The following is a 26020-nucleotide window of genomic DNA, read 5'->3' on the forward strand; positions in this document are numbered from 1 at the left end:
TCTGCTTCTCCATATTTTTAGTCTTATTTATCATTCCAGTAAGATTTCTTTCCCTTCATGTCTTACGATCTACAGAAAATTAATTTTCAACAAAAACCTCAGAGAAAGTGATGAATGCATTCACTGCAGGAGAGGCTAAACCTGTGCTGTTTTTGAAAGATACTTTAACTGAGAAAGAGAATTCAGATCACTGCTGTCCACAAACAGTACTCACCCTGCTCTCTGAGTTTTGCCAGCAGCTTATCCAGAACTAACATTTTGCCACTGTTGGTGATGAGATGAGTGTCAGTGGTGTAAGGAGGGCCAGGCTCAGCACCATCAAACAGGTAAGGGTGGTTACAGCACTTCCGCAGCTGCATCAGAATGTTCAGCAGGCGCATCTTATCCATCTTGCCAGCTGAGTTCAGGATATCAATGTCTTTCATCAGGATCCTGGTGTACCTGAGGTTTTAAGGGCAGTTTTGAACAATTTTCTGGTTTTTAATTCAATGAATGAATGAAACCCTGCAATTATGACCACTCTTATTTATGAGGGAGTTGGCTTTGTTTCTATAACAATGAGCTATATTACTATGAAACATCTCACTGATAATACAGATTTCCAAATTCATAGCTAAATACAAAAGGCAATCTCTCTGTGAGTGACAATGATCTGCCCTGGATTATTTTACACTTCCATTTTAGTAGTATAACGTGGATTAAAAATATTACTTATTTGACAGAAACTGCTACACTGACCTGGCGTCTCATGTCTCTTCCGGGTAGTTCCTCAGGGTTCTCTTCTAATTTCAGGTTAAGACTTTTTGGTGCATACATACTTGGATCAAAGGAGGAAGCTCAGGAGGCATTTGTTCTTTCACATAAACTTAAGGAAGGAAAAATTTTTCTCCTTTCTTCCTCCCAGCTCTTTTCATTACCCTTCCTGAGCTCTCTGAAACTTGTGCATTTTTTACAAAAGCCCTAAGACAGCTATAAATAAGTTTCTCTGACTGTCTCAACATGCAAATGTAAGGAAAAAAGTATCAGTGTGAAGAGCTATAGTGTTTATCAGAAAAGAAGCTTACTTTGATGTAAATAACTCACCATTCTCTCTGCATTTTGCTGAGCCCAAGATAAATTTTTACTTCCTTCTTTGGAGGCAAACTCTTTTCTACTTCACCTTTTATACGACGTAAGAGAAATGGCTTCAAAACCTACACAAATTAAGATGCTTTACATAGATAAATGTGTAAAATTGACTGTCACAAATACAAAACTAACAGATTCAATTATCTGATATTTATCCAGAACTAACCAGTATCTATTGCTGTCATGGTGACTCTATGAGAAAAATTCTGCAAAACAAAGTTGTCCAGCAATGACTAAACTCACACATGTGTATCCCTATATAAGGATTGCCGGAATCATCCCAGTTGTTATCTTAAGAAGGGGCAAAACTCTTAAGTTTATAAAATATAATCCTTTTTAACATAAGCTCTGTTTCATTTCCACTAGCAGGGACAAAACACACCAATATTTCAAGTATAAGCAATGCATGTTGTAGGTTCTCTGACCTCTTCTGCCACTGCAAAAAATGTCTTATCTCATGCACAGTAAAACAAAGGTAAAGGCATTACTCAGATTAGCATGACATGTACCAGTGTACTATTCACAATAATAAATGGTTTAAAAATATCTCAAAATTCTTCATTTTCACATCTTATGTTCAGATTTTGTCTGCTTCAAACAGTAACACACAAAAAGTACTACCTACGACAGGAAGTTTAATTAATGAAAATTCTGATAGGCATTCCTGTAACTAAAGACCTTCATGTTCATTTTTTTCAACTTTGAGATGAAGGGGAAACTAATCTGGTTTTCTTCTTTACAGTGTGCATGCTAATGATGACATGTGATTACAGCTTTAATTACTTACAGCATGAAGTCTTTCTACAAGTTTCTGATCACCGAGACAATTTTTAGTGTCAAACCACGAGTCAAAATCCTGGGATGAGAAACAGCACAATTGGTAAGAACAGTTTATCATCTGCACTTTTAACAGACACCTATTGACTCTCTTTCATTCCAGATGAGAGTGGCATAAATCTGGAGACAAATTACCTCTGTGAAAGAAAAACCAGTCTGCAATTCTGTGCCATCTCCCTGGTACGTTGTAACATTTGAGTCAAGTGCATCACTCTGCAGACAAAATACCACTACCCTCTGCTTAATATACAACAACTTTCCATGCTCATCACTGCAGTGCCCAAGGGCTTCCCTTTAGTGCTTATGTGATGATGGGGCAAAAAGTTTAAAAATCCCAACTTAAATCCTTAAGAAAATTAGATGGACAGCAGAGCAAAAATAACATAAGTAAGTAATACAAGCACAAAGAAACATTAACAGTAAAAGAGAAGAAAGATTACTCAAGTTCTAAATTTAAAAAAAAAGGCTTATGTCTATTTGGATGCTTCATATTCTTGCTACCTCATTGCTTTCTCAAATTCTGCATAATTCTTGATCTATTTAAGATATTGCATTTGCTGTTAATGGTCTGAGGCCTCATCCACACCAGCAGAATGCACTGTTTTAACTAGGCAGAGCAAGAAAAGCAGTCTACAGTAAGCCACAGAGCTTTCCCTTAACCTGGGTCATGCACAATGTCCATCTCCTCCCTAGTCTGGTCATTCTTCTCTTCTACTGACAGCAGCCTGGGAATCAAAATAACAACACTGTACCTCCAAACATCAACTTACATCTGCAGAATTGAAGACATCAGGTAAAAGGAAATTGAGTAATGCCCATAGCTCATGGAGGTTATTCTGTAAAGGAGTTCCTGTAAGCAGCAATCGATTTGTTGTCTTGAACTCACGTACAATCTCTGACAGCTGGAAACACAACATAGTTATCAACTTCATCTACACTAAAGCACAGTCAATCAGTTTTTGAAACCTAAAACAATGTCAGTTAAACTTAAAGACAGTGAGCTACCTATGAAATTCCCATTTACCTCCCAATAGCTTATTGTTTCTATTTAAAAAAAACACCACAGCTAACACTTGAAATCTGCTCAAATCAGATGCATCTTTTTGTATTGAACTAACTTCCAAGTATCAAACAATTTCAAATTTACCTTAGACTTCTCATTCTTTATTCTGTGGGCTTCATCGATTACCAGGTACCTCCAGTTAAATTTCTTGAAGACTGATTTCTCTTTAATTACCATTTCATATGATGTAACACAAACATCCCATTCACCAGGCATCATAACATCACGGATAAATGCAGCCTGGAGCAGAAGAACTGGATTAGTAAGCATTGATAACTATGAACAATTTTTATGGCATTCAGGGAATGTTGTCTCCACCACCATCACTGATGCACTAAACTAGCACACAAAGTTCATCTGAAACATCTTCTCAGTAACTGAAAGTCACTGTAACAAAAGCCTTCAATCCTTTGTACTTCAAGCACAGAGAAATCTGGAGTTAAGTAAAACACAAATTAGTTTCTACTCAAAATTAGCTACTTGCTCTTCAGCATCATTTTTCTGTAATTCAAATAGAGTACATACAACCAAAAGGGGGAAAAACCATCTGAATTAATTTGTCCAAAGACACAATTCACAGAAGTGTATCAAACCAACTTACATAGTCCACTCCCGACTATCTTCTCTCTTTCCCAGATAGCTCCCTCCTCTGTCCCATCTCTGTTTTCCAAGGCCCATATCAAAGGACATAAATCATTTCATATGAAAGAAAATCATCCCATAGGAAAACCATGCAGACAGGTCTCCCCCGGTACACCTGAAGCCATTTCCTCTTGTCCTATCACCTACAAAAACAATTTCCCTCAGCTGCCCCTCCTAATATCTGTTCCCTCTTCTGAACACACTCCAGCACCTCAATGTCACAGCATCCAGTACAGGGGACAGTCACTGCCCTGGTCCTGCTGGCCACACCATGGCTGGTACACACCAGGATGCCACTTGCCTTCCTGGCCCCACTGCCAGCTCCTATTCCCTTCCTAGAACCTTTCTACCCTCAAGCAGTAACAGCCATGCAATCCAAATGAGCAGCTACAGAATTCAGAGAAACATCCAGCTCATTCATCCCCTTCAGTTAGAAAAACATTCCGTATCTATTTTAAGGCCTTCACAATGAAAGCTGAAAAGCTCTACAGCAGAATCCTAGTTACAAGGCCAGGCAGGCTTATAAAATACAAGAGTGGGAAAAGTCACCTGAAAAAAAGTGAAGGGAGAAGTAACAAAGTGAGTGCAATAAAGAAAAATGAGTACACACTGTCACATTACAAATATGGAAGAGAGATAAAAAATAGGTGCAAAAGTCAAAGAGAAAGACAACAGAAAACCAGACAACTCAAAGGGCTGTACCCAGATCCCAGTCTATTATTTCATCTACTGATTTTCAGTTTTTCCTCCTAGTCACAAGCATAACATTTTGTACTTTCAACATTAATGCAGTAAAGATTACTAAAATATACTGTAATTAAGGAAATAGCTTAGGGAGAATTCCACATACCCAACTGATATTTTTTGCTAAATAATGCATAAATTTCTGAAATGTGAAGCACTTACTCTGGCATCTTTATCTCCAATAAGGCAAACAGCACGTAAGGATGGAACCCAGCGCTTGAATTCATTCATCCAGTTATGCAAAGTTGATTTTGGAACCAGGACCATGTGTGGCCCAGGAATGTTCCTGTAATGCTTCAGATAGCCCAATAAAGCTATTGTCTGCAGAGTCTTACCAAGCCCCTGCATTGACAAAGAGGGAGGAAAGAAACTTGCTGAAGTGAAATAACACAGAGAAATACTTTCAAACCATTTTCTTACTATATAATTCTGCCATTTGTTTAAAGCAAACTATACAAAAAATGTTGCAGTAGAATTTCTTACATTACAATTTCAGATTTGAAAAACCAGACTGCTGTAGAATGAAGCATACTACTGCATGTACACAAAATACTATAAGCACTTCAATGTTGTATTTCGTTCAATAATTACTACAAAAAAATCCAAAAGATTACTGCTTACCATTTCATCTGCCAGAATGCCATTAACTCCATTTTCATACAATGAGATCATCCAGTTCAAACCTCTAACCTGATAATCTCTCAGTGTTCCTCCTTTCACATCTGTAAATGTAAGATTCCTCTAAGTAGAAAAATACTAATTCGAAGTGGAAAATTCCAACTGCAATCTGCTCAGATTTTCATTACATGAACTCAATCAGAGAACTGAGCTGTTATCACCATGCTTACATGAAGGGGACTCCTCAAACCGAATGCACACGTTGGAGCTTTTCCGGCTCTCGGACAAGAGCTCCTCATCCTCCTCCTGCTCCGTGCGCCTGTGGCGGTACCTGAGGAAACAGCCCAACACTGACGTGTGAACAAACCACTTCAAAACACTGCTACAAACTCCAAATCACAACAGAACCTCACACTGACACACAGTGTGAACGTTCTGGCATCCTGACCCAACTCTCATTCTGTTAGAATGTAATTCCTCAGGAGTCATTCCAGCTTGAATTAGAACTGCTGATATGAATCCCTCTCTTTCAGAGCCACGGCTATTATCTGACAATATCATGAGTTCTCTGAGGCACTTTTTAATGAGCAACACAGATATACAAGACACATCAGTGGTGGCCTTAGACTCAATTACTTGATATTTACAAAGTTCAGAAAAATCACATATTCGCATTTTTAAATAATTAAAATTTCTAAAATAGAATGTAATTTTGCAAGCATTACAAAAAAACAGTTGTTTGTTATTTAAGACCTCTCAGAGGCACTACAGGCAGGCTCTGCTGCAATACCAACACAGACAGACCAGTGGGGAGAGCCAGTTGGTGCTGAGGATCCAACATCCCCACTACATGGGTACTGCCTTGTCACAACCTGGTCTAGCCCCACCCTGGTCCCACTGACTGGTGCACGACCAGCTGGGTCACATCAGGTGGATTTCTGATGCCCCTTCTGCATCATGCAAAAGAAATTCAATTTGTGTGCTCCAAACTCACCCCACAATACAGACCAAAGCATTTTACGTGGCAAGAATCAGGCAACTTGCTTTAAGAGTGCATTTCTGATCCAAGGTCACACTTATGTTAATGGAGCTGATGCTTTCAAACTAATCAGCATTTAAAGAAATTGATACCCTACTAATAGGAAACTGTCTGCATTTACTGAAAGTACAATTTCTATCTACAATCTCTAAACAAATTATGTTAAAAGTCAAAGTTGTTTGAACATGTAAGAAGTCTGAAATAAAAATAAAACATACTCCCCAGCTGAAATCAAACTCTGTTTTTCATCTTTCTTCAACCGTGGCCGTCCCAGCTTGACTTTCAGTGGAGATGTTGGTGATTTTTGTGCTGCAGGTTGAATAAAATGTGCAAAAAGTTCTGTCTGCTTCAGGAGGAACTCAAACCTCTTCGCTCGATCTGCTTTCTAGTTTCCAAAGTGGAGAAGAGAATAAAAAAAGAAGTAATACGTTTTTACAAAAACGTATTTTTGTTAAGAAACAGAATTCAGACACTCATGAGAACAACTTATATGAGAAAAGACTGATCTGTTAGACGACTCAGAGGGCTACAAGCATTGTGAAACAGAGCTGGAGCTGCTTCATGGCACACCAGCAGTCGTGAAGGGATGCTTTAATCTTTGTCTACAAAAGATAAAGACAAAACTAAAGTTATGACTTGCAGGAAGGGATGAAATCCTAACCTTGCTCGTCAGGGGCAGAACTTTCAACAGCTTTGAGGCTATCAGGATTTGATCAAAGACAACAATGTAGTAGCTCTGCTTTTAGAATTATTCCTGAAGTAATGGTTGAACTGCTTTCACTCAGGATTGTGAATTTTGCTGTCAGATTTCAAATTTTGAGCATTTCAGTTTTGCCATCTCAATGGGGCACACACACATCACTATGTCACACAGCAAAACAGGGCCTTCCTTCCTTATACTTAGAAGATAAGATGTTACATCATTTTAAATAAAAATATGAAAAAATGCAAATTCTATCTGAGAGAATGCAACTGTTATCAGCTTGTCTATGAGAAATCTAAGCACCATGTAACACTGTACCATGTAAGGCAATGTCCATGTGACCTCATTGACATATCATGATATCAAGGATAGAAGTGAATCCGTAGTTCGGTATCGTTTCCAAGGAATACCCGGCCCCAGAACGCCTTCCTGCAGGTCCCTTACAACAACAAAGTCTCCCCCAAGAGCAGGATCGGCACCCAAAGGGCAGCAGAGCGCTCCGGGCGTGCAATGCACGATGGCGCCACACGAGGGCACCGCGTTCCTTTAACAGCTCCACCGAGATCTTGGAAAAAATTACTGCTTTCCCCTTGCATTATTATCGGACCGTTTCTGCAAATAACTTGACAACCGAATACAATGTAAATAAAAAGTAAAACCTTTATGAAAAAGAAATTATAGAAGGGGGAAGTAGCGGCATTGATGTTTATGATCATCGGAATAAAAACAAATCCATTCAGAGGATTCACAGTTTACAAACAAAGCATGATCGTTTTGGCAAAATAATCGCTGTTGGTAACGACCTATATTGAATAAACAATATCATTTCCTGCCTGCAATATCATAGCCTTAGCATAAACAGTATGTCTTGATAAAACAGTAAAAGTCTAGCTCACAACTGCACAATTGATAAAAGGTAGATTTTTTGGTATCTAATCCCCTTTGCCTCTTAGGACAACTCAACTAACACTGGAACTTAGAGAAGTTGTAAAGTCAAGTATTATTGTGAAACAAGTTTAGCTGTTTACTCAATTCATTCTCAAAGAACAGATTCACTGTGGCTCTTCAGCTATAAATTAGGTGTTCATACATGTAGGCATCAATTCTTCTATGTCTAACAGTTATATTCTTCCCTGACTTCTGTGATATTGAGTCCTTTCAGATTCTACTGTAATTACTTTACATCCATTTAACATTAAAGCCTTTAAAAACAATGCAAGACAAAGGTACCAGCTTAAACCAAGAAGTTACTACAAATGTCATCCAAGGAGTCATTATAATGTCCTGCAGGTTTTTGCCTCTTTGTACCACAGAAGTTACCCTGTCACATCTCCTCTCCAGCATTACAAGTTCCCAGCACTGGTGTCATGGACAAATCCTCTTTTGCATTGTTATGGCACACATATTATGGGACATTTAAATATTTAAAGCCTTGTTTTTATATGAGAGAAACTGGCAGCTTCAATTATTTCAATTAAGTAAGAAGTAGCTTAAGGATGCCTCTGACATGACCCAAGGAGTCACCAAATAAAACTGACAGAGACAATTCAAAACAAAATGGGGAGAGCTGTAAATATAAAATGTCATTGAACAGTAACTCCTTACCACAGATGGGTGTGGATAACTAAAAAAGAAACCACAATACCAAAAATCCACTGACAACTATGAGTATAAAAACCACAGGGTACAACTCCAAAAACCATGCAGACAAAAACACTTGGAAGAATGGGACAGCATTTAACAGAACCACCACTGCCTGACCTGTCAGTCACTGTGAGACACAACATGGACACGTAAATTAATCTTGATTTGGTTTTTTTCTGACACATCCAGGCTGCAGTAACTCCTCGTAACTGTGCTGATCCTGCTCCAACGACCAAGTGCCATAAAAAGCTGCAGTACATTTTCTCATGAAAGCACTTACCATCTTCTCTTCATATTCTGGGTCAACTTCTTTTTCAGGTCTCGCTGCTTTTGGAGGAAGTTTGAGTTGGAATGGGGGATCATTTTTCTGGAATTCAGAAGTTAGACATTTAATAAATACCGTTTATTTACTTTTTTAGCAAAATGCATCAAACTGAGCAGACCTAAAATCTGCAAGACAAGCATGCTACTTTTTAAAAATAATTATTTCAAAATAAAATGAGTGCATTAATCATATCACTTCACCTAAAGCAAAACTTCATGTCCACAATGAAACTGAAGAACCTCATATTCATCTCTACACACAGGATCCAAATTGAAAGAAATTACTGAAAGAACATTAATCTTTCACAGAGATTTCACTGTAAATGCATAATTAAGTTTAATACTTTGAAAAGATATTTTTAAAAAAATAACAGTTTTGATTTCTAAATGCCAGATTCCTAATTCTAAGTTGCTGACACTTGCATTTTGGTTGGGTTTTGTCTGTTTCCACTTCTAGATGAATAGTCACAAGTTCAATTGGAAACAGCTTAACTACAAACCTAGGAAGATACACAGCCAACCAATTCAATCCATGCAGCAACAATCCCCTGGTACACTCTCAGACAGCAGAACCACCTTATTTACTATATATGAAAGAAATCTAAGGAATTGTAACTAATTGTAACTTTTGTAGTTTATGAGATTCATACCTGTCTTCAATTGAGAAGCTCAAAGCAGGTTTTCCACAACTATATTGGTAAAATGATGAAGTGGTAGATTTTTTTCCCCCCTAACTAAGGAAAACTTTCCTAATTGGTCTTTGAAATATGCCAATAAAAAATAAACCTATTTTGAGATGCTTTAAATTCTAAAAATGTTTTTGAAAAGCTCTGAATAAACTGGAAGGATCTACAAGAGTGCATGTCTGCATAAAACATAACAGAGCAGAGCATAAATCTGCTTTAAGTATCAGACTACTATTAAATACATTAAAATAATAATTACTCTAAACTATTCAGGGTCCAATAGCAAAACCAGGCCAAAATGGTACTAAATATTTGAAAATCTGTCAAGCAACATTGCATTTAAATTTCAGAACTTTTACTGATAAATACACATGCAAATGGGAGGAATATTTCCTGAAGTCACAGATTTCTGTTTCAGGTTTGGCCCAAAGCCATAATTCTCTGCAGAGGTGAACAGTACTTAGTGTATAATGAAGCTGCTTGAGAGCTTAATGATTTTATGAATGCTTCAGCTCACCTGTGCAAGGCCAAATGTTGCCAATAGGTAATTGAGAAATATTAGAAATATTCTATTCACTTAAATGTTCTTCAGTCACACAGATAATCAGCTCATCTCAGAAAGCAAAGTTACTCCAACATGCCACAGAGGGGTGATGCAGATGTGGATATTCACACCTCCATTGCATTACTAAACAACACACACTCCAAAAAGAGAGGCTGACACTGCTAATATCAGGTCCAGTCCTCCAACTGAAGTGTCAAATTATTCCTTAAATGAAAACAAATTGACAGTAGGCCATTTCAGGCATCTCCCTCACCTGCCCTAGAAATAAATTAGATAGATGTGTCACTGGAAAAAAGCTGTCTGTCTGTCTACCAGATGTAAGTATTAAGTTTATTCAAGCAGAACAACTCAATATTATGAGAATCCCTTAAAGCTGACAGTTTCCCAAGTAAATTGCAGTGCAATATTACCTTTCTAAGCCCCAAGGCAGACAGCTGCAATGCCAGTTCTGTTCTTACTCAGATTATCCCAGAGGAATAAAACTTATGGTGGCATACAAACCAAATTTATTCCAAAATAAGTATTTCTGAATAACACACTGAGTTAAAACAGTAAATGAGCTGACCTATTACTGCAGCCACAGCACAATAAAACCACAGTGTACACCTTACCCTCAAAGAGAAAACACTGTCCCTACCCCCCAAGTTCTTATTGCAATGTTTCTGTTGAATATTGATGGACAGGCATCATACCCAGGCTTGCTTCTGCATAAGGCTCTGAATTACAAAACTCTACACCTTGACAATTACTAGATTTTGGTATGAGTAAGAATACTTCCCCCTAACAACTGGCCCGTGTAGCTTTATACAACACAGAGACATAAAATATTCCACAAAGTCTGAGAGTTTTTCCCTAGAAACTTTACACAACAGATCTTCATCAGGTAGAGGGCTGGCTTGTCAGGAACCAGGACAGCAGAAGCCTCAGTGCAATTCACCACCACAAAAGTAGTTTCATTTTTAGCTCAGGAAACTCACCAGTAACAATGTGTCTCTACTCTAAAACCTATTTCCATTATAAACAGTCCCCTGAACACTGCTGTCATTTAAACACCTTACAACATCCACACAGCACTTTCAAAAAATCCTGAGTATTCCAAAGATACAAAATACTCCCCTTAAAATCTCTAATACTAAGCTACCCTAAACAGAGTTCCTAAATTCAGGCTGAGAGATTTCTATCCAGAAAGTTTAACAGTCCCAACATGAGGAGGCCCCAGGAGCACCTAAATAAACAACTGGCAACAAGAACTGCTGCTGCTTTAGCTGACTTTACCCTTGCAATTTGTGCTACTGAAAACTCTGAGCAGATGCACTACGAATAATTAGGATTCCTTCTGTGTTCAACTCACATACACAAGGTGGAAATACATTTCCAAATAGCCAATAAGGCAGTTTTGGTAGTACAACAAAGACTATTTATGAAGTAAAACACTTGACAGGGGAGCAGAGCACAACAGGTTGCAGGCCTGCCACTGTTATGCAGAGGCTGTGACTGTACAGTTGACATGCATAAAATTTTGCAGAGTAAGTTGGATACAATAGAGAAATAGCGCTTAAACATTTACTCTTGAGTAACCAAAGTGTCCCATAACTGTTTGTATACATAATAAAATAAAGCTTCAAACATTCCTTACAGCAAAATGGACTGTCAGTAACTGGGATAAAACACCTGAATGTACTCTTATCAGTAGTTCCACCATTTTCTCCAGTATCATAAACACATGATGTACGGTCCTCATTCCGCTAAGTTTTTCCTAAGATTCATTCCTCGGGTTAAACCTTGTTCTGTTTCCAAGGATACCTGAATACGTCACTTTCTACAAGCCTTGTGTCTTTCTTCCAAAAACCTAAGGAGAGGCGGCCGGCAGCCATACGCGCTGTCTCGAGGGGTGCATTCCGCACCAGGGCACCATTCCAGCTGGGCAGGGGCAGCCGCAGGCCCTGACCCCTCGGGGTGCCCTCCCGCCATTCCCTCCCGGGCCCTCGGAGCTCCGGGACAGCTCTCCCCGGGGGCGGGAAAGGCAACAACAGGGCGAGGGGCTCCGGCAGCCGGACCCCGCAGGCCGCGGGGCTGCAGGGGCTCCGCACGGGCCCCACGGCCCCAGCCCCGGGCTGCAGAGCCGGGCCGGGGGCACGGCAGGGCGGCGGGAACGGCCGGGGCGATGCCGCAGGGCGGGCTCGGGGCCGGGGGTGTGCCCGGCACGCAGGGCGCCCGCGGGCCGCGGCGGAGGGGCCCGGGCGGCCTCAGGGCCGGGGCGGCGCGGGCCGAACAGGGGCTGCAGGAGGGGGCGACCGGGGCAGGCTGCACCACCCGCAGGGCCCCCCGGGGCGGAGCGGTACCTCCTCGGGGCCGGGCTCCGGCGCGGCGGCCGTGGCGGAGGACGTGGAGGCGCGGGGCTCCTCGCCCGGGCCCGGCTCCATGTTGAGTTCGGCGGGCGCCGGGGGGGCGGGGGCGGCCCCACCGCCCCTCGCGCCGCGCGGCCCCGCCCCTCCGACCGGCCCGCGCCGCGCCGCTCTCGCGATAACTGCGCGGGGCCGGTGCTGCTGGGCCGGCCCGCCCGGGGGACGCCGCGGGTCCCTCAGGGCTGACGGCGCCTCCGCCCGCATTGGGGCCCCATGGACCTTAAAGATCCACTTGTTCCACCCACCGGCCAGGGACAGGGACACTGCACTGTCCCAGAGTGCTCCAAGCTCCATCCAGCCTGGCCTTGGACACTTCCCGGTGTGAAAAACTCCAGTCACTTGTTCTTAAAATTCTAAAAGTTTAATAGTAATAAAATGGTTATAAAAATAGTAATACAATTAGAGTAATAATAATTTGGACAAATTGAATTAGAACAATATGAGACAATAAAGACAAAGAGTTACAGTCTGGGTACCTTTTTCTGAGCAGCACGAACCCGCAAAAGGACACCCGTTAACAAAGGATTAACCCTTAAAAGCAATAGCCTGTTGCACATTCATACACCTCGAACATGATGCATAAATTCCATTCAAATACAGGATTCTGTCTGGTCATCGTCAACTTCTTCCTCTGAATCCTAAGAGCAGCTTCGAGGAGGGAAGAAGTTCCTTTCTTCTGATAAGAGGGCAATAAATTCTTTTTCTCTGAAAGATTTAGGTGTCCTGTGGCTTCTATCTCGCTGCAAGTCCTTTCTTTAAAAAAAAGTATTCTACATAGCATAGTTTCTATTTTAACATTTTTTTTATAACCTAAAACTATATTTAACACACTACTTAAGAGAATTAATGCAGCATTACTTTCTTACACAACACGTATAATATTCATTTTAATATTTGCAAAAAGCCAATCATAAAATACATGCATTTTTCACACAGGGATCCAGGGGCAGCCAGAGCTTCTCTGGGAAACCTGTGCCAGTGCCTCATCACCCTCACATTAAAGAATTTCTTACTAATAATTAATCCAAATCTTTTCTTGTAGTTTAAAACAGTTCCCCTTTGTCCTATCTGCCCATGTAAAAGTTGCTCTCCCCACGTTATGAGCCCCTTGCAGAACTGAAAGCCTTCAGTGAGATGTCCCCAGAGCCTCCCATTCAGGAGCAGCGCCATCCCAGTCTGTCCCCACGGCGAGCAGACGTGCTCCAGCCTCCTGCCCTTCTCCTATGGAATCGCTCCAATATGTCCCATGTCCCTCTGGGGACCCCAGAGCTGGGTGGGGATGTCACCAGAGCCGGGATCCCGTCCCTCTCCCTGCTGCCCTCGGTGCTTTGGGTTCATCCCAGCAGCTCCAAACCCTGCTGCAAATGGCAAGTGTGCTTTCCTAAACCGCCCCAGAGAAAAAATCATTTGTTCATGTCTGCAGGTCTAAGAGGTACCAGTGGAGCTCACAAAGCAAAAAACGGCTTACAGGAAATACAGCAATTTCAAATTCAGCAGTGTTTGTGTATTTCTTTTGAAATTTGCGATAATGAAGTCACTCAATGCACATATTGCACTGTCCAGGCAAGACATTCAGATTTTCAGCCACTAGGCTTTAATTCTGCTCATACTGCTAAAGAATCCCAAAACAGTCCTTGAGCTGGTAGACTTAAAAAACATAGTTCCAAATCAGCCATGTTGCCTGGTGATTACTTACAAAGGCAGTAGCATGAACCTCTTGTCCAGTGGCAGCAATGAAACCTCAGCCCAGTGATCAGAATGAGCAAAAAATGCTACTTCAGTCCAGTGAAAAGCTCAGTAACTATCATCAAAATCTTTTTGCATAACTCAACAACTAAGCTGAGCAAATGGGTTATTGCAGATCTCATATGCTGCATTTAGAAAAACTTCTGAGACCTCTATTCCATCTATGCATTGGTTCCAATGAAGTGCCAGTAACATATGTCTGAACTGTTTCCATGACTGCCTGATTACTCTGAAATTCAGTATCTACTTTATGGCCCATCATAGATGATCTAAGCTCCAAACTCCCCTTTTTCATGTTGTGAAACAGCTGCAAAGCAGTAACAGTCCTAGTCCAAATTATTTAGCACGTTCTGTGTATGCTACATCATCCACAAAAAAGCAAGGCCCATAGCATCTGCAGTAGCCCTTGCACATGATTTATTTTTAAAAGCTTTGGGAAGCATATTTTTCATAAAGCAATCGAGAACAGTGATGTGACTGGTTTTGAAAGAGTACTCCAAATAGCTTTTCCAAGCAGCGCTCTGTAGAAAATGAAGTTTACCGTTAGCTATGAGAAAGTCTCTAAGGTGGGAAAATTCCAGTCCATGACGTGGTTGTTCTTAACCTTCAGAGCAAATAGCACTCTAACCACTTTTAATATCTGCCTTGCCTTCTCCACTTTCAAATGCCTGAAGCTTCTGTTTATGCAGAACACTCTCGTGTTTGTCACAGCTTGTTTTTTCGTTGGAATTCACAGGAACATTGCATGCTGTACAAAACAATCGAGCTGCTGCTTTTATGAAAGATCTCTTTTGGCTATTTTTTGCTTGTGTGCTTCACATTTACATTTGACACTTTGCAAAGATGTTCTTAGCTGCTTCTCAGACTATGCTGTGTACTCCTTGTGGATCTGCAGGAGTGGCTGAAAAAATCACTTAGTCACACAACAGTGTTATCATGTGATAATCTAATAAATTGTTTTTAAAAAGTAGGAAGTGCTTTTTTTGTACTTACTTTGTATACTAGATTTTTGTAATCATATTTGAAAAATTCTACCAAATATATCTTTTTTTTTTAATGTGTTGGGAAGAAAGGGGCTAGTTGTCCTGTTAACAATGTAGATTTAGCTCTTAGCTCCTTGTTTTCCCAGATTTTTACTCTGTATTTTACAGAGTGTTAGATATAATCACCAGAGCTGAACATGTGGTCTCCTACACCCCAGTTTATCAGGACTCCTCTGCCCATCTCAGAAAGATGCACTTAACATACTGTACGATGAGAATTATGTTTCCTTGTCAGATTTAAACAGAGAAATTGCAGGCTCACTGTTACCCACTTGTACATTTTAAACACTGCTGAAATATCTAAAGAGCTGATAAGATACAGATCCAGTGACATTTTTTTCTACTATCCAGGTAATTCCATAAGATTTTAAAATTTTGGAAATTATTACTCAACCTTTTCCAAACTGTAGCAGTTTTCATTTCTCTAGCACAGATATAACTGGGTTTGGGTAACTTCTTAAATAAATCTTAATATTCTGTGGAATTGCTTTCTAGGCCAAGTTGCTGTACAAGCCCTTTTGTGTGAGCTGACAAATGCTGGACCTGTAACCCAGCAGGCTGCTGAATTCATGAGAACAAATAAACTCAACACAGCAAGAATCTGCGAAATCCATGCAAGGCCACTGCTAGCAACAGGTTTGTAACTCAGACCACAGCTGAAGAGCAGTGGCTATGGCTGCTAACTAGAAAGGGCGTGAGAGGATTATGGAGGCACCTGATGAAAAAAGAGGAGCCTTCAAAGACCTTCTGAGCCCCTTGGTAAGCAGCTGGCGCTGTCACACCGACCAAGGAACTCAGTATTGGTGAAAGGGAACCACGTGAACGCACCGTGGGGATGGTGATCTGCTGCTAGCAGTAAAACATTGATTCTGTAGAAAGCAACAGCTCAAATAATAAAATGTGTCTTAGATATCAGTTGCGATGCGAGTCTTTGCTGGCCTGACAGTCCCATTTCCAAGTGGCAGTGCCGCTGTCCCGTGCCACCAGGTGGCAACACCGACCTGTGCTCAGCTGCGGCAGTCCTGGCCAGGGCATCCGGCAGCCTGGGGACTGCTTGGTGTGAATGCTGCTCAGTCTTCAAACTATTCTGATCAAGAACAGGAGAAAAATAACAAAAATTACTTCGTAATAATTAAAATTACTTTTACTTGCTGTTGTTTAATTACCTCTGTAACTGTATCACGTACATATAGCACTTTCCCATAGAATGGCAAAAGGGTTTTGTCAAGAAGGGCCTTGGGAAGGTTGTATCCTGTTACTTTGGGATCTGTTCGCTCCCACATGCACATTCAGGAGGTTCTCCATTGAATGCCACAGTCCAAAATCCACTTCTAGGACCCTGGTTGTTTCTGGCTTAATCCTACCAGCAATTAACCTTAACCACAACTGTGCAATGCATGTTACTGTAGGCAATAAACAGCTTTATAATTCAGCTTTATATATAAACAGCAGGACCTGGAAGTACCACAGCTATCTCTGGGCATTTGCAAGTTGACTTGAATAGTTGCCACCTTTATCTCCGTGCCTACATCAGCCTCCAAGTGTGATCAACCACAGTAACCACGTTACCCTGACTGCAGCAGTGCTACTGGCTTGCTTAAAATGCTTATATCAAGTGTTGCTATTTTAATATTGCTGCTAGTAACAGGCTATTTCTCTACAAGTAACCTTGACTATGTCCAGTAGCACAGTTCTATGCATTCTTGCACTCACCTGTTTCATTCAGTTCCTTATTTCACAGGTTCCCTCCCAAGTTTACCAACTTCAGGGTTCCAGATTATTTTCTTGTTCACAGGATTAGAAAGAAGACTAGGACTCCTCCTCTATAGCTTATAAAGAAGGTTCTTCTCAAGCGTGCTCTTGGTTTATGTGCCACTCCTTTGTAAGCCAGCTTTTGCTGAAGATGCCATTTCCAGGGTGTCCATGGCTGCAGGGCTTTGCAGCAGCTGAGAGGTGAGAGCAGTGCAGTTCATGGCCACAAACAAATGCTCCCTGATTCTGCATCAGTAACAGGCAACAATGTGCCCTCATAGACTTGGCATTGAGTATTCTTGTAGAAAAGGGTTTGCATGTTTTTGTTGTAGTTGCTTGGAGGTTTTGTGAGAGGGGTTTTTTTTTCCTTGTTTTTTTCCTTCTCTTGTTTGTTTGTTGGGTTTTGTTGTGGTGCAGGCTTCATATCAACACATCAATTTTCTGTATCAAGCTTTCATTTCACCCAACAGAGAGTCTCCGGTGTTGCCAACAGGGTTTGCAAATGCAAGACCACATTCAGCATTGGGAGCTATAACAAAATAGCTAATGTGTCCTTTGTATCTGGTTCAAAGTGTTGATAGCTGTACAAATACTCTTTGTTTTTACAACTTGATCCCAATATTGCATTTTTAATCCAAGCTTTAGTAGCCAGAGCTTTATTGTGGTACGCAGTTTTTTACTTAATTTCTTTTTTTTTTTGGCTGTGTGTTCATTGTCGCACGGGGAGAGCCAGGAGCTCTCACAGTTTGTGTTCCTGACCCCTTGCACTGTTGCTGTGTTTCTGCAGGTGAGCAGTGGGTTAGTTCAAGATTGTAAAAAACAAAATTGATCCTAACAAAGAGAGTTACTATTTTTTCCTCAGATCAGCCCAGCAAAACAACTCCACTGCCCACGCACACAGGGGCTAGTGCCAATACAGCAGCAAAACAGATCTACAGCGAGATGAAGGGTGGGATTGCAGCCACACTAATTTGTATCAGTTTAAGCTATCATAACCAGGATTTAATAAACAGCTTTACAACTGTGTATTCTGTCCTGAATGCCAGATTTTGCCCACCTACAAACAATTATGTCATCCAGATATAACAATGATTGGTGATTCCTTTGGAGGTCACAAAATATTTCCTGCCGTAATAAGCTACTACTTTGCCAAAATCTGAGCACTGTCTCAAGAAGACAGTCCCTGACCAGAAGAGCACTTTAAAAGAGATTTTAGGTCAAAGCAAAAGCTGTCAAAAGTTTCCTCCAACTGCAATGAAGGTGAAGCATAATTTGCTACTCCCTGCAATGGCATCTTTTTTTCCCAAACTTATGCAGTCATTTTGCAATATTGAAAACCTATAAAAACAAACTGCTCTTAACAAAGACAGAGCATTATAAAATTTGGAATATTTGTGAGAATCCAGTGAGCAGGCTGGTGCAGTACAGCCTTTAACTCTCTTAAATGTTGGTTAAGATTCTTTCTTCACAAAGAATTCTCTTACTTCTTTGCCCAAAACAAATTATCTCTCTCTTAACCAAAAGCCTGTGGGTTTGATTTCACACAGATTATTTGTAAACTTAACAGTTCTTGTTTAGAGGTTTTAGCATGCACCAGGATTTCCTTTGAATACAGGAAATGCACAAAATGATGCTGCAAAACTGCCTGCCAAACCTTGCAAACATGGCAGATCCATTCCTTAAGCCAAAAGCCATCACTTCAGTTACCACAGGCTTTACCCTGCTGTGAAAATTCTTGTAGTCTTGTCCTTTATATCTATTTTTACTTGTAAACATCTACACACTGTGAAAAACTAGACTGAAGCTATTCTATTTTCCAGAGTAATATCCATTTCTGCTAAGGGGTCTGTTAGACAAACATATTTTATCATAGTCCACATAGGATATGTGTCTGCTTTTCCCCTTGCTGTCATTTTTCTTTTGGTTTTTTCTGCTGCTATTTTGCTTCCCTGACTGCCTAGGCCTTCTTTCTTCCTCATCCTGTACTGATTCTTCCTTTTTTGTAACACTCTCAAACACACAGCTGCCATCAAAACAATCCCTCCTTTCCTGCATTTGCATTCTTCACACTGAGCAACTTTTACACATAGAGTTCAGAAATCTGGTCTGCTTGCTGTATTTTGGTGCTTTGCTTTATGCTCTATTTGCTGTATTTTGTTCTATTCAATCATAATTAAACATCGTTAATTGCCTAGAGAGGGAAGGTGTTTCACCCACAGTTCTGCCATCAGCATGAAGATTTCTCCCAAGGGTAACAGGTAGGGTTCCTATTTATTCTCAGGCATTTTTGGGCACTCTAGAGAACAGAGGCAGGCCGCGTCCTCTGTTAATTCTCCTGAGTTCATTTTCTCATCATTCCAGATTGTTCTCTGGTCTCAGCAGGACTATTTGGGCAAAGCTGAGACCCATCCTCCAGCTCATGGTGAGTCTTCCACATTTATGAGTCTGAAAATAGCTAGACAGATATTTTTTCATCCAAACATAAAACTACAGACTTTTTTTTCCATCTGTTTCTTCAGGCCTACCTGGCATCCTTCTTTAAGCTTCCCATCCAAACTTCAGGCTGCTCCAGGTAGTCTGGAGTAAACTGGTCTCTGCAAATCCTCACTTTCAGGGTATTAAAATTCAAATAATGACTTGCTATTTCTGATCTGGAAGAGGCATATCATAATCTTGATGTCAAATAGATTATTTCGGATTCCTTTAATAAAGTAAAAAAAGTAAACTCCTTCAAATTGCTATGTAAAGTAGACCTCATGTGTGAGCTGAGTACTGATCATTGTTGCAGATGTAAAATGAAGTCGATTTTTCTTAACTCATGAAAGTTATTAGAACAATTGTAATAGAAATTTTGGATATTTAAAAAAACTTTTGTACCTCCTCCCTCAATTGCAAGGATTATTTGCTGACCTAGAGGGGCCAGTAATATCATTACCCCATGAGGAAATCCTCAGAAAATGTTTGCTAGTGATTCACATGTGGAAAGGAACTGCCATTACTTACTTCATCACCTGTGTAGATATCATAAAATTGATTACTAGTCTGCAAAGAGAAGCTGAAAATTAGCAAATACACAATTTTTAGTGCCTGCTTTTGTGGATGACAGAGAAGAGAGAAACCTCTCATCTGTCAGAAGAGCTGGGGCAGAGGTTTGAACCAAAGTGAACCTGTTTGTTGCCATTCCCACTTCAGAAAAAGTTTAACATTTGTAAATAAATTCACTATTCAGCAGAACTCCATTCTTCCACCAGCTACTTTCCTAAACAGGGACTTTGCTATGAGTTGCTGGATATCTGCTGCTGTTTCACAGAGGAGATTAGTGCCAGAGGGCGTTGGTCTGTTTTCTGAAAGGGACTGACAGAGTTCTCCCTATGTGTCATGAGAGCTTTTGGTAAAATTAGATTCTGCCCTGTCCACAACAATAAAGGCTGTCCCCACACACAGCTTACACAGTTCAGAGCTTCCTGGAGCAAAACCACAGCAACGTTCATCTGCTGTCTTTTTTCTTTTCACAATGGCCCCTGCTCCCAAATCAGGTGTCTGCCCATGGAGTGCCGCTGCCACCAAGGTCCTGGGGATGACAGAGCCCAAACCAGGCAGAATGTATTCATCAATCAAACTGCGCAGTGCAGACAGGTCAGCACCACCCTGGGCCTGTGGGCAGTTCTGGTAGTTAATTGTTTAAACAACAGCAATAAATCGTGACTCTGAGCGTCTGAGTGCATTCCTCCTTTAGACCTGATTTGTATGGTGAGGACAGGCTGTTGAAAGGAAGAGCAGGGGCTGAATTATCCCGTGACTTTGCTAAATTTGTCCTTGTGAATGGAGAGAGAGAGAGAGTGAAATGCTTGTCTGCAGGGGGGAGTGGAGTGGTAGCTGTCAGGAGCAGCTGGAACATATATACTGTGTCATGGCTTTTTGTGGCACTGGGCTCCTCTGCTTGCTGAGAGAACGCTGCAGAGGCATGTTAGCATTCTGCTGAGTAAGTGTGCTGCGAGTTCCGTGTGTAAACAGGGATCAGTTGCTAGCTGAGAGGAAAAGGCTGTTCTCCCAGGGCTGTGGCTGTCTCTTGCATGCACCTCAACCTTCTCAAAGCCTGCGTGGTGTTGTAAATTAAATGTGAGGCTAGATTCTCAGAAAACTATCTGCTTGTGGAAATGTCAGTTGAGATAACTCTGGCATCTCTTTCTCCTTTTATATCTATAAATTTGTGAATTAAATAAATCCTTCTGATTTTTTTCCATCCTCTCCATCCTGATTATCCATTTGTGCACAAGGAAATAAGAGCTATCACTACTCTCAAAATTAATGATAACAGCACCAGTTGCTGTGCAACATAGAAATGGATAAGCTTAAATAGCAGACTTAACTTCTATCAGTGGTCTGTCAAGTCATGAAGGAGATTCCCATCAATGCAAGTAGCCATTTTGTTATCTTCTGCTTTATTAGTGTCGTTTTCCTCTGAAACATCAGTAGCCTAAGTTAGGAAATGAAAGGAGCACACCAGTACTGCCGTGGCAAGCAGAGAATTCTCTCAGGGATCTGGCTGATGTGAATTGCACACACATCCAGGGTCAAACTGATCTTTGCCAGTGGCACATAGAGGTGAGTCTGGGGAGGGCAGTGTTGGTTTGTGTGGCAAGGTTCTGACAGCAGAGGGGCTGCAGGGGTGGCACCTGTGAGACGCTGGCAGGTGCTCCCTCCATGTCCAACAGAGCCATGACCAGCTGGCTCCAAGACAGACATGCCACTGGCCAAGGCCAAGCTGATCCATGACAGTGTAGCACCTCTGGATAATGTCCTTAGGAAAGGGAAAACAACCTGTTCAGCAGTAGAAGAGAGGATTGAGAACTTTCCATTCTATTTCCAACATCAGTTCACCCTCTACATATGTTTTCAAATGTCAGATTTTTAAAACAAAGACCCTGTTATTCACCATCATGATGATGGATTTAATAAAATAATTTTATTATTTAAATGTGGCTGAAAAAATTGTGCATGGATCAGGAGTGAAAGTGAAATTCTTCTTCCATCAGGATGAGAAACCATTAATTTTTAAGCCTGTTATTGTCAAACACATGCGTGAGTGATACATTATCAGCACAATGAATGTTGTCAGTGTAAGAAAATAACTTTATTTGCTCTTTTAATGTTTGGAGCTCAAATACCAAGAAGGCAACAGCAGCTTTCATAACAAACATGTTAACCCCCACATGCTCTGCTTAATTATGGCTTCCTGTATTTCTCCTCAGGCTACTGGCATCATAAGTAAGCTGGCACAAATTTTATTTATTCTGAGTGTGCTGAGTGCAAGTGGCCAGGCAGGTGCTTCACAGGCAGCTGAGCCATTCCAGCAGTTGAGAGGACAGGAGGCTGTGACAGAGGAGTGACACATGGAGCAGAGAACAGAATCACTGCACCCCTCCCTGTCACCATGGCTACCACTCAGCAGGCGCATTTTGGGCACAAGTGCCAATTTAAGCAACTGCTGATTTCTTCTTATTGCCCCTGCATCACCCCCTCCCTTGATAAGGTACGTGCTATTGCAGGCCACAGCGTTTATCAGATCAGGAAACTAGTCCTGATACAGCTGGAAAATAATCTCTCTCCTTTTTTTGACTCATTCTTTTCCAAACAGTCGGGTTTGTGATTCAGCTCCTCATGCAGACACAGAAATGCACCATGTCTGTGCAGTGCAGCTGATGGCAGAAGTGCAGGGACAAGGACTGCTGGTCATTTCAGCAGCATTGTCACTGACCACAGCAAAGACAGAGCCACGCTCTCCTTAGGGCTCTGGTCTGCTATTCAATGTTTGAATTCATTTGGTAGCCCAGGCTCCTTTTTCCCCTGTCCTGTCCCCTCCCCATTCCCTCTGCTGCCTTTCTGCAAGTGGTTATGCAGCTGCACAAGGGAAGCCATCTGTCTGAAGCATGATCCAGTAAAAAATGGATATTGCTAGGATAGTGCAGGAATAACACACGAAGTGTATCCCAACTCATTTTATTTTGACATTTGGACGTTTTAAAGCCTTTAGTTCTAGGCTACTGTATCTGTCAGGGTGACACAGGCAAGTCACATACGGAAGGAAAGTGTGACTTTCTTTCCCTAAATAAGTTCCATGGCTGGATATATCTCTCCAAGAAGTGTTGCAAAACCTTGTTCACAAACCTGCTATTAAACATGTGAAGTTGTTAAAACATCACTGTGGATAATGGATAAATGGAGCGGAGTGAAGGTGGTAGTAGAATAGAAGGTTTGGAATCGAATAATACTGCAAGACTGCATGAAAGCCATTCTCAAACAAAAACATATCCAAAAAAGTCAGAGCACATTTGAAATATGTTTGTAGTTTATTCATAGCAGTTTTCATTTACTGTAGGATTCAAGACCAGTGATAATGTAAAGCACTAGCAACATGAATCTATGAGTTTGTGCAGAATTATTTATATTTTTATGTGAATTTACATAGAGCCTATATTTATACAGTTATGTCATTCGTAGTACATATTATATTAAATATAATAAATACATATTGCAATCACCTTTTTGCATAAAAGCTTGAAAAACACATTTCTAGTTCGTGAGATTCAAGAAGTGACGCTGCAAGCTGTTGTCAGCCTGCCCTGCCAAAGAGCCCCAGCAGAGACATGAAAAATTCTGTGAAAAGATTAAACTCTGCCATGGGCGTGCTGGTGCTGATCACACCTTGCAGAGCCAGGCTGCTCTGTGAGCGCTGTGCCTGGCCAGGGCCACGAGACACTCCTCTAAGTAACAGACTCGTGAGGAACCACTGCGTCCTCTTTAAATCAGTCAGAGTTTAAAAAGTCTTCCGAAAAATGAGCGCAGATTGCCCTGTCCTTGAAAAGGCAAGAGTTTCCCACCCTGGAAAGAGGCACAGACTACAAGGATATCAGCAATATTATGCACTCTGTGGGCGTATTTTTTAGTTGTGACAGTGGAGTGGCAGTCTCCTTGAAGTCACTTTCTGAAAAAGTATGTTTCTAAAAAATCTGTGATGATGAGAGCAGAAAAATCAAGTTTATTCCTATTAAACTCGTACAGGGGGCTAAATGCTACTGGAAACAGCACTAAATCCACCGACTAACGGAGCTTGTTAGACGTCGGGAGCTGTAGTGGAGTTTTCAGTGGGGACTGGCCCTGGTTTTGCCTCCTGCTGCGGCCACAGCCCTTCTCGTGCCGGGTCCCTACGGGGACCTCCGCGGTCTCCGCTGCCTCCGGCGCTGCCACGGCTCCGCCGCGGGGCTCCGGGCAGGGACAGGGGCCATCCCGGGCTCGGGGCAGGGACAGGGGGCATCCCGGGCTCGGGGCAGGGACAGGGGGCATCCCGGGCTCGGGGCAGGGACAGGGGCCATCCCGGGGCTCCGGGCCGGGACAGGGGGCATCCCGGGCTCGGGGCAGGGACAGGGGGCACCCGCGGGGCTCCGGGCAGGGACAGGGGGCATCCCGGGCTCCGGGCAGGGACAGGGGGCATCCCGGGGCTCCGGGCCGGGCTGGCCGGGGCGATGCGGGCCGGGTGCGGGAGCCGCCCGCTGCCGCTGCCGCTGCCGGGGGTGTCGCAGGCGGCGGCGGCGAGCCCCGGGCGCCCATCACGTGCTCGGTGTGTTGCATTGTGCTGGCGGCGGAGGGAGGGCTGGCCGTGTCAGTGATCAATGTCATGACTTCTTCCGCGGGCTGGAGCAGCGGCAGAGCGCAGCTGAAGGAAGCTGATTGCTGCGGTGCGAACTGGCTGGGAACAATACACACACACACACACACACACACACACACACACACAGCCGCACGGACGGACGGACACACGCCCGCACAGAGCGGCGCACACTCGGGCGGACACGGCACGCACACGGGCACCGCCGGGCACACGCGTCCGCACACACACACACTCACACACAACACACATCCCAGCAAACACACACTCATACATCCCAGCAAACACACACACACACACACTCACATCCCAGCAAACACACACACACACTCACATCCCAGCAAACACACACACACACTCACATCCCAGCAAACGCACACACTCGTATCCCAGCACACAGACGCGCGGACGGACGGGCGGACGGACGGACGGACACACAGCCGCCCATAACAAGCACACACGCACTGGCAGCCCGCACCCTGGCTCCCGCTCCGCCGCTCCGCGCCCGGGGGGAAGATGAGCTCGGGGGACGTGGTTTGCACTGGCTGGCTCATCAAATCACCCCCCGAGAAGAAACTCAAGAGATACGTAAGTGCAGAGGCTTTGCTGATTTTTTTTTTTTTTTCTCGCTAAAGGGATTTCGGCATGTGCTCGCTGTCTGACTCTTCCTTTGAAATCTCTCGCCCGTTTCGGCTTCGCCTTGGACCAAAACAAAAAGAATTCCAAGTCCATGCGCTGATGGAGTATTTTAGTTTCCACCGACATTCTTGTGCCCTCTGGAATTAACCTTTCCCGACTCGTAAGATTACAGCACTTCAGCTGTTATGCAACATATTTTAGGTTAAAAACCACATTTCGGTTTCAGTTAACGTTGCCGTAACTAACAGAATTCTTGTAATAGAATTTCAGATGTCACTTTTCCAGGGACGGACAAGAACATCCTAAAAGGAAAGGGAGAAAAAAAACCAAACCCCAACAGCCAAAATTCTAGTAATTGACATTCTGAGGCTTGGTTTTGTTAAGATGTCATAATCCTATGACACTTGCTAAAGGCAATACATGCAATAGTTTTATTTACCAATGTCAGATGCAGCTGTTAGCAGAAAGCTTCAGAAAGCTTTTTGGTCTGTGATAAAGAGGTGCTGGAAGATGCTGTGCTGTAAAGTTCCTGATAGCTGAAAGGTGAAGGGGGCTGGGGAGAAGAAGCGAGCCCTGCATGGAGATCTGCAACTGCACTATGGGCCCCTTGTTTCATTCTCTATCTGCTTGCCTGTTTGTCTGGGAAAAAAAAAAAAAAAAAGAAAAAAGGATGTGTGTTGCAAACATAGGAAACTGTCTCATTGCAGGGGTGCGAGGAAAGCACTCCGGGTAGGAATAAATGACCCTTTAAAATTTTCTTGGGACAGCATTAACAA

General features: G+C 42.4%; 2 protein-coding genes across 3 annotated transcripts in view; one reads left to right on the forward strand and one right to left on the reverse strand.

Annotated features, from left to right (window-relative positions):
- The window catches only part of SMARCA1 (SWI/SNF related, matrix associated, actin dependent regulator of chromatin, subfamily a, member 1), a 32992-nt gene extending 20509 nt beyond the window's left edge, over window positions 1–12483 (reverse strand). Inside the window, exons 1-11 of the mRNA XM_059483247.1 lie at window positions 12336–12483; window positions 8699–8785; window positions 6290–6456; window positions 5263–5363; window positions 5036–5136; window positions 4577–4756; window positions 3113–3268; window positions 2736–2867; window positions 1916–1984; window positions 1084–1193; window positions 215–441 (exon numbers count right to left, since the gene is read on the reverse strand). Coding sequence (XP_059339230.1) covers window positions 215–441; window positions 1084–1193; window positions 1916–1984; window positions 2736–2867; window positions 3113–3268; window positions 4577–4756; window positions 5036–5136; window positions 5263–5363; window positions 6290–6456; window positions 8699–8785; window positions 12336–12416 — 1411 coding nt within the window. The 5' untranslated portion in view covers window positions 12417–12483. The remainder of the gene's footprint in view (window positions 1–214; window positions 442–1083; window positions 1194–1915; window positions 1985–2735; window positions 2868–3112; window positions 3269–4576; window positions 4757–5035; window positions 5137–5262; window positions 5364–6289; window positions 6457–8698; window positions 8786–12335) is intronic.
- Window positions 12484–24904: 12421 nt separating this feature from the next.
- Window positions 24905–26020, forward strand: part of GAB3 (GRB2 associated binding protein 3) — a 65642-nt gene continuing 64526 nt past the window's right edge. For both annotated transcript variants that reach the window (XM_059482964.1, XM_059482965.1), the window contains exon 1: window positions 24905–25193. In XM_059482964.1, the coding sequence (XP_059338947.1) occupies window positions 25122–25193 (72 nt within the window). In that variant the 5' untranslated portion in view covers window positions 24905–25121. The remainder of the gene's footprint in view (window positions 25194–26020) is intronic.

This window comes from Ammospiza nelsoni, chromosome 15 (assembly GCF_027579445.1).
Source record: "Ammospiza nelsoni isolate bAmmNel1 chromosome 15, bAmmNel1.pri, whole genome shotgun sequence".
In the NCBI taxonomy this organism is placed as follows: Eukaryota; Metazoa; Chordata; class Aves; order Passeriformes; family Passerellidae; genus Ammospiza; species Ammospiza nelsoni.